The 24,804-nt window shown below is 34.4% G+C and overlaps 6 protein-coding genes across 9 annotated transcripts; 4 read left to right on the forward strand and 2 right to left on the reverse strand.

Annotated features, from left to right (window-relative positions):
- Positions 1 to 224: 224 nt before the first annotated feature.
- On the forward strand, positions 225 to 5,049 carry LOC106779365 (probable arabinosyltransferase ARAD1). Its single transcript, XM_014667460.2, has 9 exons — positions 225 to 774; positions 868 to 1,041; positions 1,505 to 1,662; positions 1,749 to 1,896; positions 2,402 to 2,517; positions 2,600 to 2,738; positions 3,128 to 3,238; positions 3,355 to 3,423; positions 4,748 to 5,049. Exons 1-9 carry the CDS (start codon positions 325 to 327, stop codon positions 4,877 to 4,879), a joined length of 1,497 nt encoding a protein of 498 aa, XP_014522946.1. The 5' UTR covers positions 225 to 324; the 3' UTR covers positions 4,880 to 5,049.
- A 562-nt stretch (positions 5,050 to 5,611) lies between these two features.
- Positions 5,612 to 6,207, reverse strand: LOC106779726. Its single transcript, XM_014667908.2, has 2 exons — positions 6,049 to 6,207; positions 5,612 to 5,936 (listed from the first exon to the last, which is right to left on the reverse strand). Exons 1-2 carry the CDS (start codon positions 6,142 to 6,144, stop codon positions 5,781 to 5,783), a joined length of 252 nt encoding a protein of 83 aa, XP_014523394.1. The 5' UTR covers positions 6,145 to 6,207; the 3' UTR covers positions 5,612 to 5,780.
- A 2,024-nt stretch (positions 6,208 to 8,231) lies between these two features.
- On the forward strand, positions 8,232 to 13,313 carry LOC106779011 (cellulose synthase-like protein D3). Of its 3 annotated transcripts, none has more exons than XM_014667043.2 (5): positions 8,233 to 8,644; positions 8,934 to 9,058; positions 9,276 to 10,187; positions 10,479 to 11,286; positions 11,372 to 13,313. In XM_014667043.2, the coding sequence occupies exons 3-5, from the start codon at positions 9,307 to 9,309 to the stop codon at positions 13,124 to 13,126; spliced, it is 3,444 nt and encodes a 1,147-aa protein (XP_014522529.1). In that variant the 5' UTR covers positions 8,233 to 8,644; positions 8,934 to 9,058; positions 9,276 to 9,306; the 3' UTR covers positions 13,127 to 13,313. The 3 variants fall into 3 exon arrangements, with proteins under 3 accessions (XP_014522539.1, XP_014522529.1, XP_014522522.1); XM_014667036.2 differs by having other exon boundaries at positions 8,233 to 8,481; XM_014667053.2 differs by lacking the exon at positions 8,934 to 9,058 and having other exon boundaries at positions 8,232 to 8,481.
- Positions 13,314 to 15,533: 2,220 nt separating this feature from the next.
- Positions 15,534 to 18,108, forward strand: LOC106778160 (4-coumarate--CoA ligase 2-like). Its single transcript, XM_014666091.2, has 4 exons — positions 15,534 to 16,584; positions 16,685 to 17,097; positions 17,193 to 17,286; positions 17,986 to 18,108. Exons 1-4 carry the CDS (start codon positions 15,607 to 15,609, stop codon positions 18,106 to 18,108), a joined length of 1,608 nt encoding a protein of 535 aa, XP_014521577.1. The 5' UTR covers positions 15,534 to 15,606.
- A 1,551-nt stretch (positions 18,109 to 19,659) lies between these two features.
- LOC106779709 (NADH dehydrogenase [ubiquinone] iron-sulfur protein 6, mitochondrial) lies at positions 19,660 to 22,389 on the reverse strand. The gene is made up of 3 exons (XM_014667890.2): positions 22,129 to 22,389; positions 20,137 to 20,221; positions 19,660 to 20,004 (listed from the first exon to the last, which is right to left on the reverse strand). The coding sequence occupies exons 1-3, from the start codon at positions 22,243 to 22,245 to the stop codon at positions 19,895 to 19,897; spliced, it is 312 nt and encodes a 103-aa protein (XP_014523376.1). The 5' UTR covers positions 22,246 to 22,389; the 3' UTR covers positions 19,660 to 19,894.
- An 828-nt stretch (positions 22,390 to 23,217) lies between these two features.
- On the forward strand, positions 23,218 to 24,752 carry LOC106779685 (protein HIGH ARSENIC CONTENT 1, mitochondrial). Of its 2 annotated transcripts, none has more exons than XM_022787432.1 (6): positions 23,218 to 23,498; positions 23,671 to 23,751; positions 23,842 to 23,960; positions 24,048 to 24,118; positions 24,199 to 24,252; positions 24,365 to 24,752. In XM_022787432.1, exons 1-6 carry the CDS (start codon positions 23,482 to 23,484, stop codon positions 24,476 to 24,478), a joined length of 456 nt encoding a protein of 151 aa, XP_022643153.1. In that variant the 5' UTR covers positions 23,218 to 23,481; the 3' UTR covers positions 24,479 to 24,752. The 2 variants fall into 2 exon arrangements, with proteins under 2 accessions (XP_022643153.1, XP_014523344.1); XM_014667858.2 differs by having other exon boundaries at positions 23,253 to 23,498; positions 23,842 to 23,915; positions 24,365 to 24,747.
- Positions 24,753 to 24,804: the final 52 nt, after the last annotated feature.

Below are 24,804 nucleotides of genomic sequence, written 5' to 3' on the forward strand. Positions count from 1 at the left end.
TTTGAGATCGTCTAATCACAAAAATGTCAATTTTGTGTCAAAAATTGGTGTTAAAATATTATTTTACATAAGTGAAAGTTTGTAATTTTTTTTGATATTTTATAATGATTTTTCTTTTAATTTTCCTTTAGTTTATGTATATATATAATTAATATATTTTATAAAGTAAAAATTAAACAAAGAGGTGAAAAATTAAAAATACTATTTAGCAATACACTCATGAAGGAACATTATCTGGAGAATTTGAGAGATTGTATCTTGATATTGTTATAGATGCGTGGTGTTGTGTCTGTAAATTTTTGTGTGCAGTGATCGACAGTAACAATGGCCGGAAAGTACATTCCACGATCGAAATCGCGAGCCACTCTGTTCCTCTTCCTTCTCGCTTTCTCTCTCCTCTTCATCCTCTTCTCTCTCTCTCCTCTCCGCTCTCCCTCCCTTTCTCCCACCAATGTCCGCGTTCCCGATGCCGAAACTTCCTTCCTCGTCTCCCTCGACCGTTTCCTCACCGCCACGCCGTCCTCCCTTTCCGACGACACCGCCCACGCCGGACAAGAGGAGCTCGTCGCCAAGCTCGACGACGCCGTTTATCGCTCCGAGATGGACAGGCTGTACACCGATCCTTACTACCCGCTCTCCCTTCCCCTTAGGGTTTACGTCTACGACATGCCCCCAAAGTTCACCTACGATTTGCTCTGGCTCTTCAAAAGGACCTACCGAGAAACCTCCAATCTCACCTCCAATGGAAGTCCCGTTCACCGTCTCATCGAACAGGTTTCTTCCTTATCCTTCCGTTTCTCCTCGCTTTATTCCATCACCGTTTGTTGATCTGTTAATTGTGTCGGTTGGTTGTGATTGCTAATGCAGCACTCCATTGATTACTGGCTCTGGGCGGATCTCATCGCACCCCAATCGAAGAGGCTCTTGAACAGTGTCATCAGGGTTCACCGACAGGAGGAGGCTGATTTGTTTTACGTACCCTTCTTTACCACTATCAGCTTCTTCCTCATGGAAAAACAACAATGCAAGGCCCTTTATAGGGTGTGAGTGCTCTTCTAATGCTCTCATTCTCTTAATGTTACCTTCTTTCAATTACGCATTAACGACCAATTTGATTATCCAACTATTACCCTTCTCTTCCTACATGATAAAACCATATAAACTATTCCCCAAGTATCAATGTCCATAATATATGTTTAGCCCCCGAGTTTGAGAAACTTTACTTACAATTTAAGAACTAATTTGAAAGGTTTTTCAATATTTAGGAGATTATAGACAGTATATTTCTTTAAAAATTAGTATTTAGGAGAGAGGGTAATGCTTCAGGAGGAGATTGAGAGTTTATTCCTTAACTAGTAACAATATTAGTATTTAGGAGAGAGGGATACTTCTGGAGGGAATTGAGAGTTTATTCCTTGACTATTAACAATACTAGAACCTTTTTTTTCTGGTTTGATGGCTAGTGCAATGTGGATAATTATGCCTGATGTTGTTGTGGATGTAGGAAGCTTTGAAGTGGATCACTGATCAACCTGCATGGAAGCGCTCTGGTGGTAGAGATCACATAATCCCTGTGCATCATCCCTGGTCTTTTAAGTCTGTTCGAAAAGACGTGAAGAAAGCAATATGGTTGTTGCCTGATATGGATTCCACAGGGAACTGGTCATTTTTTAACTTTCACACCACTTTATAAATTCAATGTTATTTTTTGTTGGAAGTGGCATCCAGTGATCGTTTTCCTCTTTCAGGTACAAGCCAGGACAGGTTTTTCTGGAGAAGGACCTGATTCTTCCATATGTTCCCAATCTTGATTTATGTGATGCCAAGTGTTTGGCTGAGACAAATCCTAAGAGAAATATGCTGCTTTTCTTTCGGGGCCGGCTCAAGAGAAATGCGGTAAGCATATTGTGTGATGCCTGGTTAATTTATTGACCGGTAGGTGGAAGCTTTAAAAGTTCTATCTGCATTTGATGTCACTTCACTTGAATCTAGAAATCTGAGTTAATTTTAACTTTTCTATTCCATCTTATGTTGAAGTATCGGTGTATATTTTTCTGGTTTTGTCAACGTTAGTTCTTCAGAGTTAGAACTGACTTTAAGCAACTAAAATCAGAATTTTGGTGATGCAGGAAAGGCCCCCCTTGTCACCAAAAATAGTAAGAATTGTTTTTTCAAGAAAAAAAGTATTTATTTATTTGGATATGATAAATGATTTCTTTCTCGATAATTTCTGTTCACTGTTAGTTTAAAATCAGCCTTAAGAGATGATATTGACAAAAGTATGTTGTGATTTTTGGATGTGTCATATACCCTACGTATGCAGCATTCTCAATTTTTTTGCTCACTTTCATGGCTGCATGTTTTTATATTTTTAGTTGCTTTGTTTGTGATCTTGTTTCAGGGAGGAAAGATACGCTCTAAACTTGTGGACGAATTACGTGGGGCTGATGGTGTGAGTATAGAGGAGGGAACAGCTGGGGAGGGGGGAAAAGAAGCTGCTCAAATTGGCATGCGCAAGTAATATAAGTTCAGCACTTGGATAGATGAACTCTGGTTCCTTATTTTTTTGTATTTATTTGCTTGCCTTGCACATCATCAGGTCTCTATTTTGCCTAAGCCCGGCTGGTGACACTCCATCCTCTGCGAGATTATTTGATGCTATTGTTAGTGGATGCATTCCAGTTATAATAAGTGATGAGCTGGAGCTTCCTTTTGAAGGAATACTTGATTACAGGAAGGTGTGTATGTATGCATTTATATCATGTATCTAATTACATTAAGAACATAATTGAGATTTAATGGTATAATTGCAATAAAATAATGGTTAAAATAACTTGTTTGCTTGGGATGGTATTTATTTTGGTGTGGACTGTGACAAGGCACAATGGGAATATCTATTGGTTTATATATGTTACAACGGTACATAATTGCACACCGTTACTGAATTTGGGCCTCTTGTTAAAAGTAAAACCTTAAAAAGACACTCCAAGGTAACGAATACCCAGTGACCAAAACTGCAGAGTGTGTGATATGCTATATGATTATTATCTGGTAACTCGGAGGCCGTATGAGTGTGTTATTTTATTTTATTTATGGGAATTTGCCATTAACTTTTTGCTATATGCAGATAGCATTGTTCATTTCCTCTAATGATGCCCTAAAGCCAGGTTGGCTTTTGAATTATTTGAAAGGCATCAGACCTGCTCGTATCAAAGAAATGCAACAAAATCTTGCTAAGGTTTGTAATTCCCTTCATGTAGAATTTAATTTAACTGATTTTTCATTTTCTAAAATTGATTTGTGCATTGCCTTTCTTGCTTGTTTGATGTTTGATGTTTTCCTTTTTCCTTTCAGTATTCAAGGCATTTCCTGTATTCTAGTCCAGCTCAGCCATTGGGTCCTGAAGACTTGGTTTGGAAAATGGTTTGCTACTGTTTGTTTTTCTATTTAAGTTTCTGTTCGTATTATTCTTTCTAGATTCTTTGTTCACATAATGAACTTAAGTTGGGTTTAACCCTCAACTTGCCCATCAGTGGTTTCTTCCGGGGGGTAGTTTTGTTTAGTTTTTGAAAAAGAACACAATTATGCTTATTTGTTCATTTGTTTTATAATTTTTATGAGTTTATTTCTTGACGCCGTATAGTGAATGAAGTGGAATATGATCAGTAAGAGAAAGGTGGCAATCGGAATATGTTAAGCTTTTTTTAATACTGACACACTTAGTTAGCTGTAGTGTTTCACTTTCAAGGACGTGTTACCTTAAAATAAGTTTTGGGTTTCTTTTTGTTGTACTTTGCTCTAAATGCTGTGACTATAATTTTTTGTTTCCTAGATTTTATTAGGAGTATGTTTATAAACTTCTCTGGAAACACTTCTAAAAGAGAAAAATGTGACAAGTGAAGAAAGGTGGCGATCAGAATATGTTAAGGCTTAATATTGACAGACTTAGTTTACTTGTATTGTTCACAGACATTTTACCTTAAAAATAGTTTTGGGCTGCTTTTGTTTTGTAGAAGCTTTACTTTGCCTTTCATTTTCTAGATTATATTAGGGGTATGTGTGAACAAATTTCTTCATAAGCACTTCTAAAAGAGAAAAATAAGAAGAAAAAACTTAAATGGCTGTCATAAGTTAAAATTATATCATACACAAGTTAAAAATAAGAATTTAGAGAAATTATGAGAAAATTAGTACTAATTGGCTAATTCATAAACTATTTTTAGCTTCTAGAGAAACTCAATTTTTTCTTAGTTTTTGCTCTTTAGAAGTGCGCTTCTTAACAGGCCTAGGTAAGATTCTGTCTGTGTGACACTACTAGCCCTGTGCTGGCCTGGTGTTTGTTTAAGAGATATGTGAAAGAATGAAATATCCTTCTGCTATCAACATCGACACTATTAACCTACATTTCTCCTTGTGCTTACATCTGTTTGCCAAACCGTTAGTTATTCCTTATATCATACTAATTTTTGGAGAAATTAGTATTGTATGTACATTTAATTTTATTGGAAACCATCAGAAATGTCTGTTGAGGAATCATGGAAAACTTGCAGTCTAATCCTATACATGGCTTAATATTTCTATAATTCTCTTGACAATTCTTAACTACTTGAAAATGGTTGGTGTAGGCATATAATATTCTGTGATGTTTGGTTTACTTTTATGTCGAGTGTATTTTGGGGTTTGTCTTTCGAAGGAATGATGGTAGGCATCTCCTTTACTATGGTTCTCTCTATGTTTGATGCTACAGATGGCTGGGAAGTTGGTGAACATCAAGCTTCACACAAAAAGATCTCAACGTGTAGTGGAAGGATCTAGAAAACTGTGTACTTGTGATTGCAGGCCTGCCAATATTACTAAAACTGCTTCAATTATTTCTTGAATCACTTTGTTTTTTCTTTATAATTGTATTATCTGTAGTTTTGCTCATCCTTTTTATTTGTCTCCTGCAATTGTTTTTGTATTCTTTGGTTGGTTAGTTTGTTGTATAACTTCGATAGTACTTGACGGAAAAGAATTTCAATGGCAATCAAAGATCATAATTGCTTGTAAGTTCGTTTTTGATGACCAAATTTGTCCAGGCTAAAAGCCCAACAACACCCACTTATTTTATTTTCATTCAGGGATTACCCAATAAATGAAGATAGATGTAATCATATATAATTTTTATAAATAATTATCATAACTAATTTGATTTCATTGTTTACAAAGGTGATTATGATTTGTGAGACTTCTATACTGATTTATGCCCCTTTATATCATGTGATAGTTTTCACTTTTTTTTCGAGAGTTGGCAACATGAAAAATGTATTACGAATTTTGTTTAAAAAATATGTTAATGCCGAATCATTGTTAACCAATGTTAGTGTTCCTAAGGCTATATAGTTGAGCATTTGAGCTTCTACAGCCACTGAAACCTTTAACCACGCAGCTGTTTATGATTTTACCTAACTTATATCATAATTTGACAAAATTAAGAAATTTTTTACCATATAATAATAATCTATAATTAATACACGTTTCATATTATACCCATAAATACAGATCATTATAAATCAAATGAACTAAAATTTCCGTCACTATATTCATGAAAGGAATTCAAACACAGACGAGGAAACATCAAATATCCAATTATTAGATTCAAAGCAAAGAGCGGGAGATTTAAAATGAGAGGAAAAATTCATTTAGCATACAGTGCGTGTGGACATTAAGGAAGTAGAAGAAGACTTTATATTGGCTAAGCGAGAAGAAGAAGTGTCTGTAGATGGAAGCAAAAGAATAGATCAAAGAAAGTAGAAGAGGAGGAAGGTCGAAATGGAGAGACACAAGAGAAGCTGAAGGAACAGCTCCGCCAAGGCGCAGAGCTTGATCTTCTTCTTCATGAAACGCTCTTTCACCAACTGAATTTTCAGGTCATGGATTTCTCTCTCCCACTTTTCCTGATATCAATTATCGATTCATGAATCAATTTGTGAGAATCAGAGAGAGAGAGAGAGAGAGAGAGAGAGAGAGAGAGAGAGAGAGAGAGAGAGAGAGAGAGAAGGTTTTTACCTGGTGTTGAGAGTTGGAGGAATTGAAGGAATGGAGAAGCAATGCAGCTTTTGCGCAGCGACGTAACGCCGCTTCTGATTTCCCGCTCTTTTCCATTTTCTCTGCAAATTGCCACCAACACTAACAAACTTTCTCTTCTTTTTCATTTTCTTAGAGTTAAATATCACTGCACTTACCTATGTTTTTCAACAAAATCGTATTTATATATTTTTTTTATTTTTATTTTAAGATAAATATTTATACTATGTTTAATCCTTGACACTCATTAATAAAACAACATTCATTTCTTTTATTTTTATTTAAAAATATCATGTTAACAAAAATTTGAATAAAAAATTATAAATAGTAAATAACTTTTTCATAGACAAAAAATAAATTATTTAATTGTTATATATTAAATATTTCATAAAAAATAGGTTTTTCACTAGATTGGAAATCATATAGTAATGATAAAAGAAAGTTATATTTTCATAGAAGAAAATATTATAATACAAAATAAATTCGTAAGTTTATTAATATATATATATATATATATATATATATATATATATAATATGATTTTAATCGCACTATAAATAAACATAACTTCTTCCGTTGAGTTTTCGGGAAAAAGGACACTTTGAGTTTTTTGCCCGAGTTTTTCTTTTTTGTCAGAATTTAGTAATAAATATGTCACCGTGTCATTCTCTGAATGAAGTCTAAAAAATATGAATAATAACATAGTCAAAGTGGCCAGATTTATGAGTAAATCATCTTTTAAACTATCATTCCACATATTGATTTGATTAACTCAACTGCAATTCAACTTTGAGTGAAACTGATAATAGTAATAAAATTATTATAATAATTAAATTATATGTATACAAATATCATATGTATAGTTTTAGAACATTAAAAGCTCAAATAAAACGTCAATTTTAATAATTAAAATAAATATTCAAAAAATATATTACGATACATAAATTAAAATTTTAATACTATTTACTGATAATAAATTAATATGTAAAATGAAGAAAAGTTTATAGTTTATAAATTAAAATAAAATATTACTATGTAATGTTTGTTTAATTTAAATCAACGACTCTTTGACCAGTGGTTTTCGAACCAAAACTTTAAAGCAACCAATCACAAAGTGTATATTCAAACCATAAAGTGGAAAAAGGTCTAATAAGTTAAGTTAAAGTTACTGTAATTATAAAACATTTATGATTATTAAAATATTTCACATAATTTAATAAATTGTTTGTTTAAAATATTTGTTTAACATTTTGCAACTTTAATGATTAATTTAATAGAAAGAATGGAGACGTTAGAAATAAATTGAAATTGCATGTTTCAGGAAGTGAGTGTTTCATGACGCTTGGTGACAGCCTAACGGGTCGATAATGTTGTAACGTGTCAATAACAACACTTCTTTGACTTTAGTCAAATTGATCATTAGTCATGAAATTTAATTTTAAAAAAATATTATTTTATGTTATACGTTAAAATATATGACATAATGAAGTTTAAGAGATTTTTTTTATTATAACATTTTCTCTTTTTAGTTTGAGTCTTTTATCTATAATTAATTATTTCTTTTAATATGTTAGGGATTTTTAAATGAGGGTTTATAATTCTTACTTTTCTTCTCTTATTGATTCCCTTTACTATTATATGAAATTTAGTTCATTTTTTACTTGTTAATAGTTCAAATACAAATTTTAATTGTCAATAAATAATAATAAGTAAAATCATATTTGATTATGGAAGATATTATAGGACTAGTTTCTTCATATTTATTTAATGGGATTACCCAGCTTTTACCAATAATATATTTGACAAAACTAATTAATAAGTTAATAGATGATAAATTAGTTCATAAACTTTTTTAGTGAAATTAATAGTTATGCAATTATAATTTTAGATTTTTCTAAAGGGCTGCCATAAATTACTACCTTTTTTTTAAATTTCTTTTAAATTCAACTAAATATAATTTTCTAACAAGGATGGAAACCGACACTAAAATTCTCTTTTAATCACAACATCTAAAAAGTACTGGGAAATGATTTCAAAATAGTTGTCATTAAAAGGGGAAAAAAAATTCTCTTTTTATAAAATCCAAGCAATGGGCAGATGGACCCCACTTCTCTTTCATATTTTCATATCCAAGAACCTTCGTATATAACAATTTTATATTTTGGAGTAAAATACCAGAACGAGAGCTTGAATCATGGAGCAGTAGTGCTTAGTTTTGCTCACCACTAACTACATCTCTCTGTCAAAGCGTGTATAGACAATAATATAAGATTGGAGGGCATGTTATAAACTCTTGCAATCAGTTTCAAAACACTCTGTACGTTGTTGTCACCATTTTGTTCTAAGGATCAGATACAATACAAGGATGTCAGATCTCATCTCAAGCTGAGTGGCATTCACTTTTTGAAGCAACAGGTCTGCTCTCTTTTTCATCTTGCCATCACTCTCAGATGAATCCCTTTTCCCATGCGTTCATGGGTGTGTTTTTTTCTACACAAGGTGTGATCTTTATGTGATTCTGATCACTTTCTTGCATTTGTATCGGGCTGATTGATTGCCGAGAATAGAGGCGAGAAAGGTGAAAGTGGGGACATTTTATTTTCCTGAAATTTAGACTTTTGAGAATTTTTGAAGCAATGCAGGGAAGTCAATGGAGTTTTCCAACTCAGCCTGACTTGATGTGACTCTCTGTCTTTAACAGTTCAGCACAACACTCTTTGGATTATTTATCTGTTCATTTCTGTTTTTCGTTTTTCTCTACTATCTTCTTCTTCTCCTTCTTCGAATTCTTCGAATACTTGATGAAGCATTGAACCCTTTTCATCGGCATCTTAGTCCTAACGTGGGTTATTGGTTCGAGTTCTCAGAAATTGGGAGAACGATGAAGAAGAACCCTGGATCTTTTACTGGAGGTTTAAACAACTGAAAGTCCGTGAGTTGAGTGTCTGCATTTGGGTAGTTCTGATTCAGCTGAATCTATAACCTTTCATAGGTTAGCCGATTTGTGATTCCTATAAAGTTTTGTTGCCATTTATTTGATGTATCAGAGAATTTGTTGCCATTCACTTGATCATTTATTTCTCTTCTCAGTCATCATTGTACAGATTTATTTATTGATTATGGATTTAGATTCAGCTTTGAACTTTGATTCCAGTCTTTATAACACAATGCTGAAGAAGATCTGATAGCTCAAGTTGTGGATTTTGCAGGACCTTTGAGATTAATCTTTTTCCTTCGAATATGTCATCAAAACCATTCAAAGCAAGCCGGTTATCTCATTCTCAGTCAGCAACTTCTGAGGCATCTGATGGCCCGAAGCCTCCTTTGCCTCCAACCGTAACGTTTGGGCGAAGAACTTCTTCGGGTCGCTACATCAGCTACTCAAGAGATGATCTTGACAGTGAACTTGGGAGTAGTGATTTCATGAATTACACAGTGCATATGCCTCTGACTCCTGATAACCAACCTATGGATCCATCAATTTCACAGAAAGTTGAGGAGCAATATGTGTCAAGCTCCCTTTTCACGGGAGGATTCAACAGTGTTACTCATGCCCACCTAATGGATAAGGTGATAGAATCCGAAGCTAGCCATCCACAGATGGCTGGTGCAAAAGGGTCTTCGTGTGCAGTTCCTGGTTGTGATTGTAAGGTGATGAGCGATGAACGTGGTGTGGATATTCTACCTTGTGAGTGTGACTTTAAGATATGTAGAGACTGCTATATAGATGCTGTAAAAGCAGGAGATGGAATGTGCCCGGGATGCAAAGAGCCTTACAAAAGCACAGAACTAGATGAGGTTGCTGTGGATGAACGAAATGGAAGACCATATCCGCTTCCTCCCTCAAGTGGAGTGTCTAAAATGGAGAGGAGATTGTCCTTGATGAAGTCGACAAAGTCAGCTCTAATGAGAAGCCAGACTGGAGATTTTGATCACAATCGTTGGCTCTATGAAACAAAGGGTACCTATGGCTATGGTAATGCTATTTGGCCAAAGGGAGGAAATTTTGGAAGTGGAAATGGGGATGATGATGTTGTTGAGCCAATGGATCTGATGAACAGACCCTGGAGGCCACTTACCAGGAAACTCAAGATACCTGCCGCTGTTCTCAGCCCATATCGGTTAGAATACTTTTGTTTTCTTTTGCATTAGATTCTTTAGTAAAAAAATTTAAATGAGTGATTAAGATACTTTCTCCACCTTGTTTTCATGTTACAAATGATAATTGACTTTGATGGAAGCATTTCAAATGAATTATATTAGATAACTTTTTTTAGATGTATGATCTTATGGGAGAACTGAAGCAGATTGCCTATAGTTTGTATAATATGATATAATCAGTAACTTTAAAACTAATGTGCATCACACCAACCGTGTGTCTTCTAACAACTGCGTTGCATGTAATTTTTCAGTCTCATCATATTCATTCGGTTGGTTGTCCTGGTACTGTTCTTGGCATGGAGGGTGAAGCACAAAAATACTGATGCAATTTGGCTATGGGGCATGTCTGTGGTTTGTGAGATATGGTTTGCCTTTTCTTGGCTTCTGGATCAACTACCCAAGCTATGCCCAATAAATCGTTCCACAGATCTCAATGTTCTGAAGGAAAAATTTGAAGTGCCAAGTCCCAACAATCCTACTGGAAAATCAGATCTTCCAGGCATAGATGTTTTTGTTTCTACTGCTGATCCTGAGAAAGAACCACCTCTTGTCACTGCAAACACCATCTTATCAATCCTAGCTGCAGACTATCCAGTTGAGAAACTTTCTTGCTATGTTTCTGATGATGGAGGTGCACTCTTGACATTTGAGGCAATGGCTGAAGCTGCCAGCTTTGCTAATGTGTGGGTTCCATTCTGTCGTAAGCACAATATAGAGCCTAGGAATCCTGAATCATATTTCAACTTAAAGAGAGATCCCTACAAAAACAAAGTGAAACCAGATTTTGTCAAGGATCGTAGACGAGTGAAGCGTGAGTATGATGAGTTCAAGGTCAGGATCAATGGTTTGCCCGATTCTATCCGGCGTCGGTCAGATGCCTTTCATGCAAGAGAGGAATTGAGGGCTATGAAACTGCAGAGACAAACTAAGGTAGATGAACCTGTTGAACCGGTAAAGATTCCAAAAGCAACATGGATGGCTGATGGAACTCACTGGCCAGGCACTTGGTTGAATCCTTCATCCGAGCACTCTAAAGGTGATCATGCCGGTATAATCCAGGTATTAAACATATTGTATACATGCCAAGTGTCAAGATTATTCTTTGAGATGAAAATGAATAATTCATAGATGATGAATGATGCAGGTGATGTTGAAACCTCCAAGTGATGAACCTCTCCTTGGAAATGCTGACGACCAAAAGCCTATTGACTTGGTTGATGTAGATATCCGTCTCCCCCTTCTTGTTTATGTTTCTAGAGAGAAACGTCCAGGCTATGATCACAACAAAAAAGCTGGGGCCATGAATGCCTTAGTTCGAGCCTCAGCCATCATGTCCAATGGTCCTTTTATACTCAATCTTGATTGCGACCACTACATCTACAACTCCAAGGCAATGAGAGAAGGTATGTGCTTTATGATGGACCGTGGTGGTGATCGCATTTGCTATGTTCAATTCCCACAAAGATTTGAGGGGATTGATCCTTCCGACAGATATGCCAATCATAACACCGTATTTTTTGATGTCAACATGAGAGCACTTGATGGACTTCAAGGTCCAGTCTATGTAGGAACCGGTTGCCTTTTCAGAAGGGTCGCTCTTTACGGTTTTGATCCTCCCCGCTCTAAGGAACATCATTCTGGATGTTGTAGTTGCTGTTTTGGCAAAAGAAAGAAGAATGCTAACGTCTCTGAAGAGAATCGGGCACTGAGGATGGGTGACTCTGAGGATGAAGAAGAAGAAATGAATCTATCACTGTTTCCTAAGAGATTTGGAAACTCAACTTTCCTCATTGACTCAATTCCAGTGGCAGAGTTCCAAGGCAGGCCACTTGCTGATCACCCTGCAGTGAAGAATGGACGCCCTCCTGGCGCCCTCACCATACCACGTGAGCTTCTTGATGCATCAACCGTGGCAGAGGCCATCAGTGTAATCTCTTGCTGGTACGAGGATAAAACCGAATGGGGACAGCGTGTTGGATGGATCTATGGATCAGTTACTGAGGATGTGGTTACTGGCTATAGGATGCACAATAGAGGATGGAAATCAGTTTACTGTGTTACCAAGCGTGATGCATTCCGTGGCACTGCTCCCATAAATCTCACTGACAGACTACATCAAGTCCTTAGATGGGCAACTGGGTCGGTTGAAATATTCTTCTCAAGAAACAATGCATTTCTGGCTAGCCCAAGAATGAAGTTTCTCCAACGGATTGCATACCTTAATGTTGGAATCTATCCATTCACTTCCTTTTTCCTTATTGTCTACTGCTTCCTCCCTGCACTTTCCCTCTTCTCTGGCCAATTCATTGTTCAAACTCTCAACGTCACTTTCCTTGTTTATCTCTTGACCATCACTGTGACTTTGTGCATGCTGGCTGTGCTTGAAATCAAGTGGTCCGGCATTGAGCTGGAAGAGTGGTGGAGAAATGAGCAGTTTTGGTTGATTGGAGGAACAAGTGCACATCTAGCCGCTGTGCTGCAGGGTTTGCTCAAAGTGATAGCAGGAATTGAAATCTCTTTCACCTTGACATCAAAATCTGCTGGGGATGATGTAGATGATGAGTTTGCTGATCTATATATTGTGAAATGGACATCCCTTATGATACCACCAATCACAATTATGATGGTTAACCTGATAGGAATAGCAGTTGGAGTTAGCAGAACCATATACAGTGTGATACCTCAGTGGAGCCGTCTACTTGGTGGTGTTTTTTTCAGTTTTTGGGTCTTGACCCATCTTTACCCTTTTGCAAAAGGATTGATGGGAAGGAGAGGGAAGACACCTACCATTGTTTTTGTATGGTCAGGTCTCATAGCAATCACAATATCACTCCTTTGGGTGGCCATCAATCCCCCTGCTGGTACCAACCAAATCGGTGGTTCATTCCAGTTCCCATGATGCCTCATTCTTTTGCAGGTTACATTTTTTTGGCTGTTTGAATTTCTTTTTCCCTCTGCAGTCAACAACTGAGTGACACTGATGAATGGACTTCATCACAGTTTTTCGTGCTTGTGAAATTTGTTAAGTTAATACCAGAAACTGGAAATATTTTATAGTGAATGAAGATTTGTTCTAGTCTTATATATTTTACTGACAAAACTCCTATGTCTTTCTTTAATGGTTCTAGTGTTAATTCTTAATCAAACATAAGTGAAAACACTTAATAAAATTTCTTCATTCAGTAATGTTCCAATCAAGTCCTTTGAGTGATATCGTTAAGATTAATCGCATCTACGTATTGTTCTCTTTCATGTTTAGATTTCAGTCACAGTTTTAGTTTTGAAAGACATATTGAAGGATGCAACGAAGAAGAAGGAAGAAATATTACATTGTATTTGATTTCGATTCTTAAGCACTATTGGATATAGTTGAGATAATTAACATCAAACTTTCCTATTCTTGAAATCTAAAATGAGTTAGAGCAACCTTACTGTTTTTTATTAATTTTATTTTTTGCTGATTAAAAAAAATCTTAAATATAAAGCTAAATATTTTCATATGTGTACTTTTCTTAATAAGTGTTCCTATAATATACATACGTAAACTCTAACTTGCAACCCAAGACATAATAAATTAATTGGCATATTTTCCAAATTTCATTGATTTGTAAAGGCTGAAAACTTGCACATAGAAACATGAAAAAGACACAATGAAAAATCAATGTAAATAATGGCTTTTTTTTAGAAGGGAACTCTTTGTAATTATATTATTAATGGCTTTTTTTAGAAAGGGACATCATTTTCGTGTGCTTAATAATGTTGTAAGTTCCAAACACGAAATCCAGATAATTGTGAAGGTTTGAAGCAGTCCTTTAAAGATAGAATGGCAATTATTCAAACTTTCTGTGTGATTTTCTATCATAAATGAAAATATTTGATGGTGAAAATATTTAATAAAATAATATTTTAATTTCAAGTCTATTAAGTGATATTTCAAAATTAATTATTTTAAAAGATTGTTAGTCTTACGTCTCATTTATATAAATTTATATATTATAAATTGATTTTATTTTTAGTCAATATAATATTTTTAATAAAAATATCATTATAAGAGATATTTAAACTTTTAATAAAAATATCGTTTTACAGTTTTTAAAAATGTTTTGTTTGAATGGTTTAGTTTAAATATTTACTTTATTTGTTTGTTTAATTATATAAATTGGTATTTCGTTTAATTACATAAATTAATATTTTGATTTTTAGTTATATATTTATAATAATTTATCATGAAATACATTAACATTATATTAAATCAAATAAATCAGTTGAAGTAATCATTTAATATGTATTTAATATGTGTGAATCGACGTATAAAATTTATGATGGATTAAAAAATAATTAGATGTTGACGTATAACATATAGGATGAAAAACAATATTTATATATGCATGTATTTGTCCATAAAATCTACCGTGAATAATTGATATTTATAAATATTTATTATTTACATACATTATTATTTTAATATTTATTTATAAATTGGTTAGAATGATATTATAATTTAACATGTTGTTATTAAAAAAATTAAAATTAAAATTAAATTGGTTAGAATGATATTATAATTTTATTCATATTTTATCTTATAAAAGTATAATTTTTTTTTTAAATAAATGTAAATGTTATGTTATGGAGCGAATAACATATGTCTGCCACAGATTTTAAAATATGTATGAATAATTTTTAAGTAATAATTTTGTCACTATCTGAATATGTTGTTTGGGCGAATAACAAATAATATTACTAAAAATAATTATTTGACATATTTAAATTTTTTATTTCATTTTTTATTTCATTTTTTACTTTTTTTTTAAAATGCATATGATGATCATTTTATTATTATCTTATGTGTAAAATGAATATGTAAAAGTATTATTCCTTGTTATGACTTTAAAAGAGAAATTAATATGTCTTTACTAAATCAATAAATTTTGAGTTGAAAATATTATTTGTTTCATTGATTTTATATGCCCATAATTCTTTCACCCACTTCTTACATTACATGGACGCCAAAAGTTTATTGCAATTTTAAAATTAATGAATTAAAAATGACAAAGGTCTCTCTTTAAATTCTAATTCTATGGGCAATCAAATAAGATCTCACACATTTACATTTTAAAAATTATAAAAGAAAAAACTATTTTTAACAACATTTTTTTAACAATACATATATGACAATTTGTGATTGACCTATTTTAAATATTTTTTAAATATAAATTTAAATAAATCAATAAAATATGTCACGTGTCGCATTATAAAAAAATTATAAAAAAGATGTTGTTAAAATATTATTAAACATTATTCCCTAATCAATATTATTAAACCAAGTTGCCTTTTCCTCTGTTTCAGCACACACAACATATAACATAAGAATCAAACACAATGTTAGGTGCTTTGGACGAAACTACCCACATTTTCAAATCAAAGTTACCAGACATACCACTTCCTAATAACCTCCTCCTCCACGAATACTGCTTCCTTAAACTTCCCGATGTCGCCCACCGCACATGCCTCATCTCCGCCGCCAGATCCTACACCTACGCCGACACTCACGGCGCCTCGCGGAAGGTGGCCGCCGGCATGTCCAAGCTGGGCATCCAGAAGGGCGACGTCGTCATGATTCTCCTCCCCAACTCCCCGGAGTTCGTGTTCACCTTCATGGCGCTCTCCATGCTCGGCGCCGTCGCCACAACCGCCAACCCCTCCTACACCGCCGCCGAACTCTCCAAACAACTAGCCGTCTCCAACGCCAAGCTCGTCGTCACCCTCTCCGCCCACGTCCACAAGCTCGATCAGCAAGCGCAGCACCACTTCTTCAAGGTGGTCACCGTCGACGACCCACCGGAGAATTTCTCGGCTTTCCCGGAGGGTGAAGAGAGTGAGGTTCCCGAGGTTGAGATATCAGTGGAGGACACGGTGGCGCTGCCGTTTTCGTCGGGGACGACGGGGCTAGCGAAGGGGGTGATTCTGACGCACAAGAGTTTGGTAACCAGCGTGGCGCAACAGATGGAGGGAGAGAACCCGCACATGTATCTGAAAGAAGAGGACGTTGTGCTGTGCGTGCTTCCTCTCTTTCACATATTCGCCATGCACATCGTGATGATGTGCGGGATGAGAGCGGGGAGTGCCATTTTGCTGATCGAGAAGTTTGAGATGAGGGCGCTGCTGGATGCGATTGAGCGGCACAGGGTGACGGTGGCGATTCTGGTGCCGCCCCTGGTGGTAGCACTTACGAAGAACAGCGCGGTGGAGGAGTACGATTTGAGTTCAATACGATTGGTGATGTCGGGGGCTGCGCCGCTGGGGCTACAGGCGGAGGAGGCTCTGCGGAACAGGTTGCCTGACGCCATTATAGGACAGGTAACCTCTTCTTCTTCTTCTTCTTCTTCTTCCCATGCATTCATGCATGCATTGATTCATCCATTCTTCCTCAATCTAACATCTTTCTGTGTGAATCAAGGGCTATGGGATGACAGAGAGTGGACCAGTCTTGACCATGTCTCTGGGTTTTGCAAAGTTTCCATTTCCAACCAAGTCTGGTTCGTGCGGAACTGTGGTGAGAAATGCTGAAATGAAGATCATTGACCCTCTGACTTCCTTCTCTCTTCCCCGTAACCACCATGGCGAGATTTGCGTCCGTGGCTCTCAGATGATGAAAGGGTACCTGAATGACGAGAAGGCCACTGCAGAAACCATTGATGCAGATGGTTGGCTTCATACAGGTGACATTGGCTACGTTGATGATGACGATGAGGTTTTCCTCGTTGACAGGGCCAAAGAACTCATCAAATTCAAAGCCTTCCAGGTGCCGCCGGCAGAACTTGAAGACCTTCTCAGGAGCCACCCTTCCATTGCAGATGCAGCTGTTGTCCCGTAAGTAACCATTGACAGTACTGTAATTTCTGTGCAGTGATATATATATATATGTAATGTTCTTATTGGAACCAGCCAAAATAACGTTGTAACAGGCAAAAAGACGACGCTGCTGGCGAAGTTCCAGTCGCTTTCGTTGTTGCCTTTGATCTTACAGAAGATGCTGTAAAGGATTTTGTAGCTAAACAGGTACAATTACACAGTAAAATTAATCATGAATTGTATTTGCAAATAGAAAAATAAAAATAATCTGTGACACGTATTATATAAAAATAATTATATAAAATGATTTACATTTATTTCCAATAACAGTAAAATAATTATATAAAAAACAAAAAAAAAAGAAAGAATAATGTAAAATAAATGTAAAAAAGTTTTTTAATAACTTTTTACAAATGTATACAAATGTTTACATTTGTGATGATCCCTTTTAAATATACAAAGGAAAATGATATTTTAACACCATTTCAAATTAAAAAAATAAACTTTAATTTTTCTCTTCCAAATATATCCTGTCTCAACTTTTTTAATTTAAAATCGTCCAATTACATTTTGACACGTGTGTAGTGTCAAAATGGTGTCAAAAAATGGTGTTAAAATATCCTTTTCCATATACAAATCAATAAAGTAAAAGGACTCTGATAATTTGACAATTATTTTTAATAATTTTTTGACAACAGATTATGTATTATTATTTTATTAGTTTGTATATTTGAAATAGACCAATCACAACTGTTACATAAATTATTATTAAAAAATTGTGAAAAAAAGTTATTAAAGATTAATTTTTCAAAATAAGATGATGTTGACAAATTATTATGGTTATATATATATATGTCATAATGATTTCTCTCTAGAAAATGAGAAGCTGTTTGTTGTTGTAAACAGGTAGTGTTTTACAAGAAGATACACAAAGTGTATTTTGTTGATGCAATTCCAAAGTCTCAGACTGGAAAGATATTAAGAAAAGAACTGAGAGCAAAGCTGGACAGCATTATTGAGCACAACTAACAACAACTCTTTTGCCATTGTCTTCTTTAATTTCTTCCTATTTTGCTGTTCTGTGTCTGTGTCAATGTGTAATGAAAATGATGCATAATGTTTCTTGCATTACATTAAAAAGTTATTCAATTTATCTTCTGCAACATTTTGATTGAATTGCACAGGAATAAACGTTCTTCAATAGTTTAGACGTATTTCTAAATTAATAATAGTAGAATAACAAATATTCACGTTCATTTTGATAGACATTATAAGTATTTTATATAATTACCTTCTACTTATTTCTAAAAAGCAGTGTTCAAACTTTGGTTTTTTCTTTAAAAGGGGTAATTTTTAATTTATCATTCTGTATTAATTTGTGTGGATACATCAACATATCAACAAACTTTGTTTACACTTTTACCATTTTGGTCTGTTTCATAATTTCTCTGCCTATTTATTGATTTCCCTAATTGATGGCAAGGTTTTGGAATTTGAATTTTGCAGTGTTTGATCATCACTATTCAATATTTATCATCGCTAAATGTAGCAACTAATCCAGAGTTTGATATCACCTTGAGTGTTCTTTTTCTCACTTCACAATTAATTTTAATGCATTGACTGATGCTTACGTTTATTTCTTGAAAATCTTTAGAACTTTTTTTATATTTATTTGATAATATATTTTCTTAATTTTTATTCTTTTTTTTAAATATAAAAAATTATTCTTTTATGATAGAGGAAAGGTTCTTTCAAACAATCCTCATAACCATTTCAAACAATGTACTGAAAATCATCCCATTTTCCTCAACTCTTTTTAGTTTAAGTACACTATTTCCTTCCCATATTTGACTCCATATAGTTTTTGTCTCTTAATTCTATGTTTTATTATTACTTCTAATAATTCTTTAATTATTAAATTAAATCAGATGTGGCAAGGAAAAAAAAGTATAAAAACCGGTTAAATGAAAAAAATTCAGAACCTTGAAGGGATTTTTATATAAATAAATTATGCTTTTTGTTTTGATGTCATTTTTTATAAATATAGAAATCAATGTTACACATAAAGAGTCGAATTTGGAATACCAAAATTTTCAAATCTGAACATGGTTCAAAATTAAAATTAGCATTGATAAAATCAGTATAAAAATTCAATAATACATAAAATGCAAATAACTAATATTTTAGATTAATTTTTATTTTTTAAGAAAAAAGGATTAAAATGACATAATAATTATTTTTCGTTGACCCAATTTAAACCAGTTTTTACCGGCTTTCATGCTTTTAGACTACTTTTTCTTTAGACCATTATTGTAGTTTTTTAAATCAGTCATTTGACCAATTTACCAGTTTCTTTTCTGCCCGGCCAGTACAATTTCGTTATAAAAACAACAAAATCTCTTACAAGTTAAACTATGAGAACTAGAGTCTAATTTTGGAATACCAAAATCTATTACAATCTCTACTTTATTAGGACCTCAAAGGCAACTTTAACGAGCTAGCTTCTTACAGCATTCAATGTTGCTTCTTACATTCACTATCTTGGCTTGTGAAAAGGTAGTGTAACTAGGGCTCAGGAGATTGCAAATTAAGAATTAAATAAAATAGATTGCTCAATGAAGCTGTACCTCGGGTCACAATTACTTAATGCACTTAACAACGTTAACCAAACAAAATACATAGTACATGAGCATCTTATTTAGCAAATTTTAACAAAGAAGTATATTTGTTACGCCATGATTTAGTCAGAAGCATTGTAACCAAAAACAGGCAGAAATTTCGAACATGCACACCAGAATACATGGAGAAAGCAATCTTAATGGTGATGATCCTGAACATAACGTAGGCCACAATATTTGCAAACAGCTGGCTCGGGCAAGTCAAGGCATATGAATTCAATCGGGTGTCCAAGTGCAGGATTGGTATCTGAAACCACGACAGCAATACCCAAATTAGTTATACTTCTATAATAATGTATGACCAGAAACTATATAAGGTTTGTATCTCCGCTAAATCTTGTGCAAGATCTAGAAGATAATTTTGAACAAAAAGCCATACCTCCTTCACAAGCAACTATCCTGCCTTCGACCTTAATTGGAGGAACTTCATTAATAAGCTCCATCGGAGATTTCTTGCTTGTATCCTATTACAACAGTAGTAACAAACGTTAAGTTTCACATCTTCCTGAGCACAATTCTAAGCAGGAATTCCACAAGTTTGCTAATAAAGTAAACATACATGAAGTTTGAGCCACTGAAAAGGGGGTACTGCTATTAACTGACTGTAGCCAGTTAGCCACTGTCCTCTTTATTTTAGATCAGAGTAAATAACATTAACACTTCCAATCGTTTTGTGAATTGCACAACCTACTAATTTTCTCTATCACTGCATTAATCCTTTAATTGTTTGAAAAATGTTATACTGACACCACTTGTACATTATATCCTGTCTCCTTAAAAGAGATTGTTGTAAATGTTCAAAAATACAGGAATGTTTGTGCAATCTCAAAAAACCTTGAGAGATGTTGGTTTTCACATTATAGAACCACAAAACAAGCTAAGGCAATCAAATTTGTTAAACTGGTCTATATTGAAAAAATATCCAACAAATCAATTTCAATTGAGTTGGTTAGCAATTGAACAATTCAATTTAATCATCCACCGTACACTAATTTCAACCACGTAGAGATATCTTCAGAGATGTAGAATCCAATTTTTTAACACCTGTCTTTATCTCATTCTTAAAAGTTCTCAACTCAGTATATCACAGAATAAAAGCTGGGTCGTAGTATATCATTCCATGTTTGTTCACCCTCAAAGCTCTACCACCGCCACATTAAACTCTTTGCATCCATTGTCACGTGGTTAAATTGTTTGACACTATCACCATCGTTCAATCATTAGAAGTTGCCTATATTGCTGATGAACTGTTCAAAATTTCCATTGTGAACTGATCCTTGAATTTTGTTCAATCAAGTTGGAGGTTGTCATTTATTATCATCGTATTCTTGAGTAGTACTGCATTCTCATCATTGCCACCCATTCCTACTAATCAACCTTACGTTCCTAGTTATTCATTTCGCCTTACAAGGCACCCATCAAAACCGTATTGTGATTGTTACAAAGCAATGGCTGTGTATTTTCAGCATTTTTATTCAGTTTTGCTGCATTATAATTGTCATTCAATCTATTGCCAACTCTTTAAACAGTGATAGTATCAAGTTTTATAGGTTGAACCAAACAAAACATGGATAACCAAACCAAAATAAATGGAATCGTTCCTCTTCTAGCTGAAGTACTGAACCCAATTGTTTTTCCCGATGATATTTTCAATTTGGTTCTGTTTATTCATCAAAAGTGCAACATGCTCACGCTTAGGGATAGATCTGAAGGATTAGTGATCATTCCCTAAACAGTAATTCACATTCAGCACTGTAGATCCCTTCCCTCAGGCTACTTCAAACGTTAATTCCCACTTTCTGCTGCCTCAAGTTTTCTTTCCTCTAAATGCAAATTTCTTCTTCACAATTTACCTAGCAAACCTCTAGGAAGATTTTTCCATCCAAAGTAATTTACTACATTCCTTTATCACATCCCCGCTCCAGGTGCACACATGATCTAGCCATTCCTGATGTTACTTACCTCTCTAATTCTATTCTATCAAGTTGTAAGATAAGCGTTGATACCGCACATAGAGGCTATTCCAAAAAGGAACTAAGCTGCGCATATCCACAAATTTGTCATACACCAGCAAATATCAGAGTAAACCTAAAACAACAATGAAAGTAGAAAGGAAACCACCACCAAAGGCTAAAGATGAAAAATCCTGGCAAATGAAGGTGACCGTGGACATCTGGCTAATTCTACCGAATAAATTATGTAACTAGCATCCAATAAATAGTAGGTAACAAATAAAAACAAGTAATAAACCTAAATTGATTCCATAACTTAGTTTGATGAAACACAAGATACTTTGTTCAGGATATGCTAGCAATAAACGCGAGGTGATTTACAACGACACAAAACTGATATTTGGTTGTGATGGATGTACCTGCATCCACTTGGCGGTGTGGTTGCTGATTTGAGAGGTTACGAGGCTGAAACTTCTCGTGCTCGTGTTCCTCGGTGACGAAAATCTCATGAGATTCCTCAAAACACTCGACGCCATCTCCCAAACCCTAAATTCGATCACACAGCTCAATTATCAGATCAATGAATCACACGGGAGATGAAGGAATCGCAAATCGTATTCTATGTTCTTTCTCTATTGAAACCCGCACCTTCCGTACGAAAAACAACACAAGTCAGTCACAGAATGTTCATGAAGTAATCGGGCCAATTCCCACTATTCGAACGGGCTGTCCCATGTCTTTTGGCCCATCAATAACAAAATCTGCATCTCATCATACGGCTTTTTTACTTCCTCCACCCCACAATTTCCTCGTGCACCCGCTCCATTTTCCAAAATGATCATTTCATTTTATCGTGGTGGTGTCGTACAATAATAAAGGGTGTTGGAGTCATTTCATATTATGGTGGGGATGCAGTTAGTAATTGTGAGTGCGAGAAGCAATAGTCCTTCTTAATCATACATACACTATTTACAAGTAATGCATAAATCAGAAAACTATAAAATGAGAGTGGGATATTGTGTGGTTTAATAAGGAATTCAAGAGGTATATACTGTTAGTATAAAAATTTGCATTATTAATAAATTAAAATCATTTTTTTTGTTAGTGTTTGAGATAATGTCATTAAAAGTAATTTGCACTTTTAGACGGTAAACCATGATTCCATAGTATAAAATACCATATCCTTTAACAAGGCAAAACATCTAGAATATGTTTTTCTTTAAATGTATTTCTTCACCATGCATAAAATGTAGGTTACGTATGTTAGAATTTTAAGTTTCACGTTAGATAAAAATGAAAAAATAAATTATTATATGAGATTAAAGATCTATAATTAATTTTCTTAAGATTTTAGACAATGATACAAATTTCTTATATAATTAGATTTAGGTTTTATTGATATTGTATGTTTCTAGTTAACTTTATAAATTCAATGTTTGACATAACTTAAAAAAAAAAATTAAGTCAACTGCTATCTTCCTTGGTGGTGGGATCAAATGTTAGAGCACAATTAGTGAGTGAATGTTTAAAAAATGGAACTGTGAGCTTGTTGCCATATTTCTAAAATAGTTGCATACTTGGCTTGCACGCCACATGTTCGTGAATATGTCAATGTACAATTGAGAGTACTTGTAAACAAAAAAAAAAAGGATATCAATGAAAAGGTCAACTTAGTGACAACACTTGCCCTATAGAAAAGTCAGGTTTTCACAGCATATATACACTTCATACAAGTTTGGCAATGGATGTAAGCTCTGTCAATAGAGAAAGGAATGGATGCCCCCAAGGAGTAAGTTTTTCTGAATATGAATCACTTGAGAAAAACATTGTTGTAAGAGTTTATATGGAGAGGAAAATAAGATACATGAAATTTACTTCATTAAATATGATCAACCCCACTTCTGGCTTTTATATTACATTTCATTAAATAGCTCACAGTTCTGATTTCTCCCTATTTGCAGTCATCAAAATGTTGTAACCATAGATGTCCATGCTGCTAAAAATCTGCTAAATTCATCAGATTATCGTTATCTGGATGTGAGGTAGCAAAAGGTTTAAATTTCCCCAGTTCCATTCTCTATTTGAAATTGTGTGGGAACTAACCGATGTTCTTTCTTTTGCCCCTGAAATAGGTCGGTTGAGGAATTCAATAAAAGCCATGCTGAGAATGCTTATAATGTCCCCTACATGTTCATCACAGAAGCAGGTAAAATGAGCTTAAAGGGGCAGTATAAAAGTATCAAAATCTGGGGTGGTTATCTCATCAAATGTGAATTTTTTGCATTTCGCGCTGCAAACATTTTATGATTGACAATTTTTCTTATATGGAAATGAACAGGACGGGTGAAAAATCCAGATTTTGTTGAGCAGGTGGCAGCAATATGCGAGAATGAGGATCATTTGATTGTGGTAAGAAACATGTAGCCTTTAAGTTTCTAAATATACAACAATTTCTGAATTCGATTTGTGACGATGGATGACAAATTCAGGCTTGCAACAGCGGAGGAAGATCACTCCGAGCCAGCGTTGACTTGCTTGATTCGGTACGTTTTAGTCCTTTATAATATAATGACTCTAATCTTGCGGAGATTGCTTATTAATATGTGGTAAAAGAATATTGTAAACAACACATGACATATGATGTTATAAACGAAGGGATTTAAACATGTTGTGAATATGGGAGGAGGCTACTCTGCATGGGTTGATGCTGGATTTGCTGGGGACAAGCCACCAGAAGAGCTCAAAACTAGTTGTAAGATTCGTCGTTAAAGAGTTCTATTATTCCCATGTTTTTATGATTTGAATAAGGAAACTTTGAAACCATTTGTAATTTTCTGTGTGATAACACGTACTTTCAGTTTCTTTCATTATTTTTACTTTGCCAAAAAAGTGTAGATGTTTTCGATAATTCAGGTGTGGATCAAAGATTGTTCTTACTCAGGAAGTCTTGATGATCCAGCTATGTGAAAATAAATTAGTAATTTTTAAGTGCTTTGGGAAATTTCTAAAGGTATAAGGCAAGAGACACGATGTTAATTATAATGAACCCTAATTTTCACATTTTCTCCATTAGAGAACAGAAGAAAAATACATGA

Source organism: Vigna radiata, chromosome 2 (assembly GCF_000741045.1).
Source record: "Vigna radiata var. radiata cultivar VC1973A chromosome 2, Vradiata_ver6, whole genome shotgun sequence".
In the NCBI taxonomy this organism is placed as follows: domain Eukaryota; kingdom Viridiplantae; phylum Streptophyta; class Magnoliopsida; order Fabales; family Fabaceae; genus Vigna; species Vigna radiata.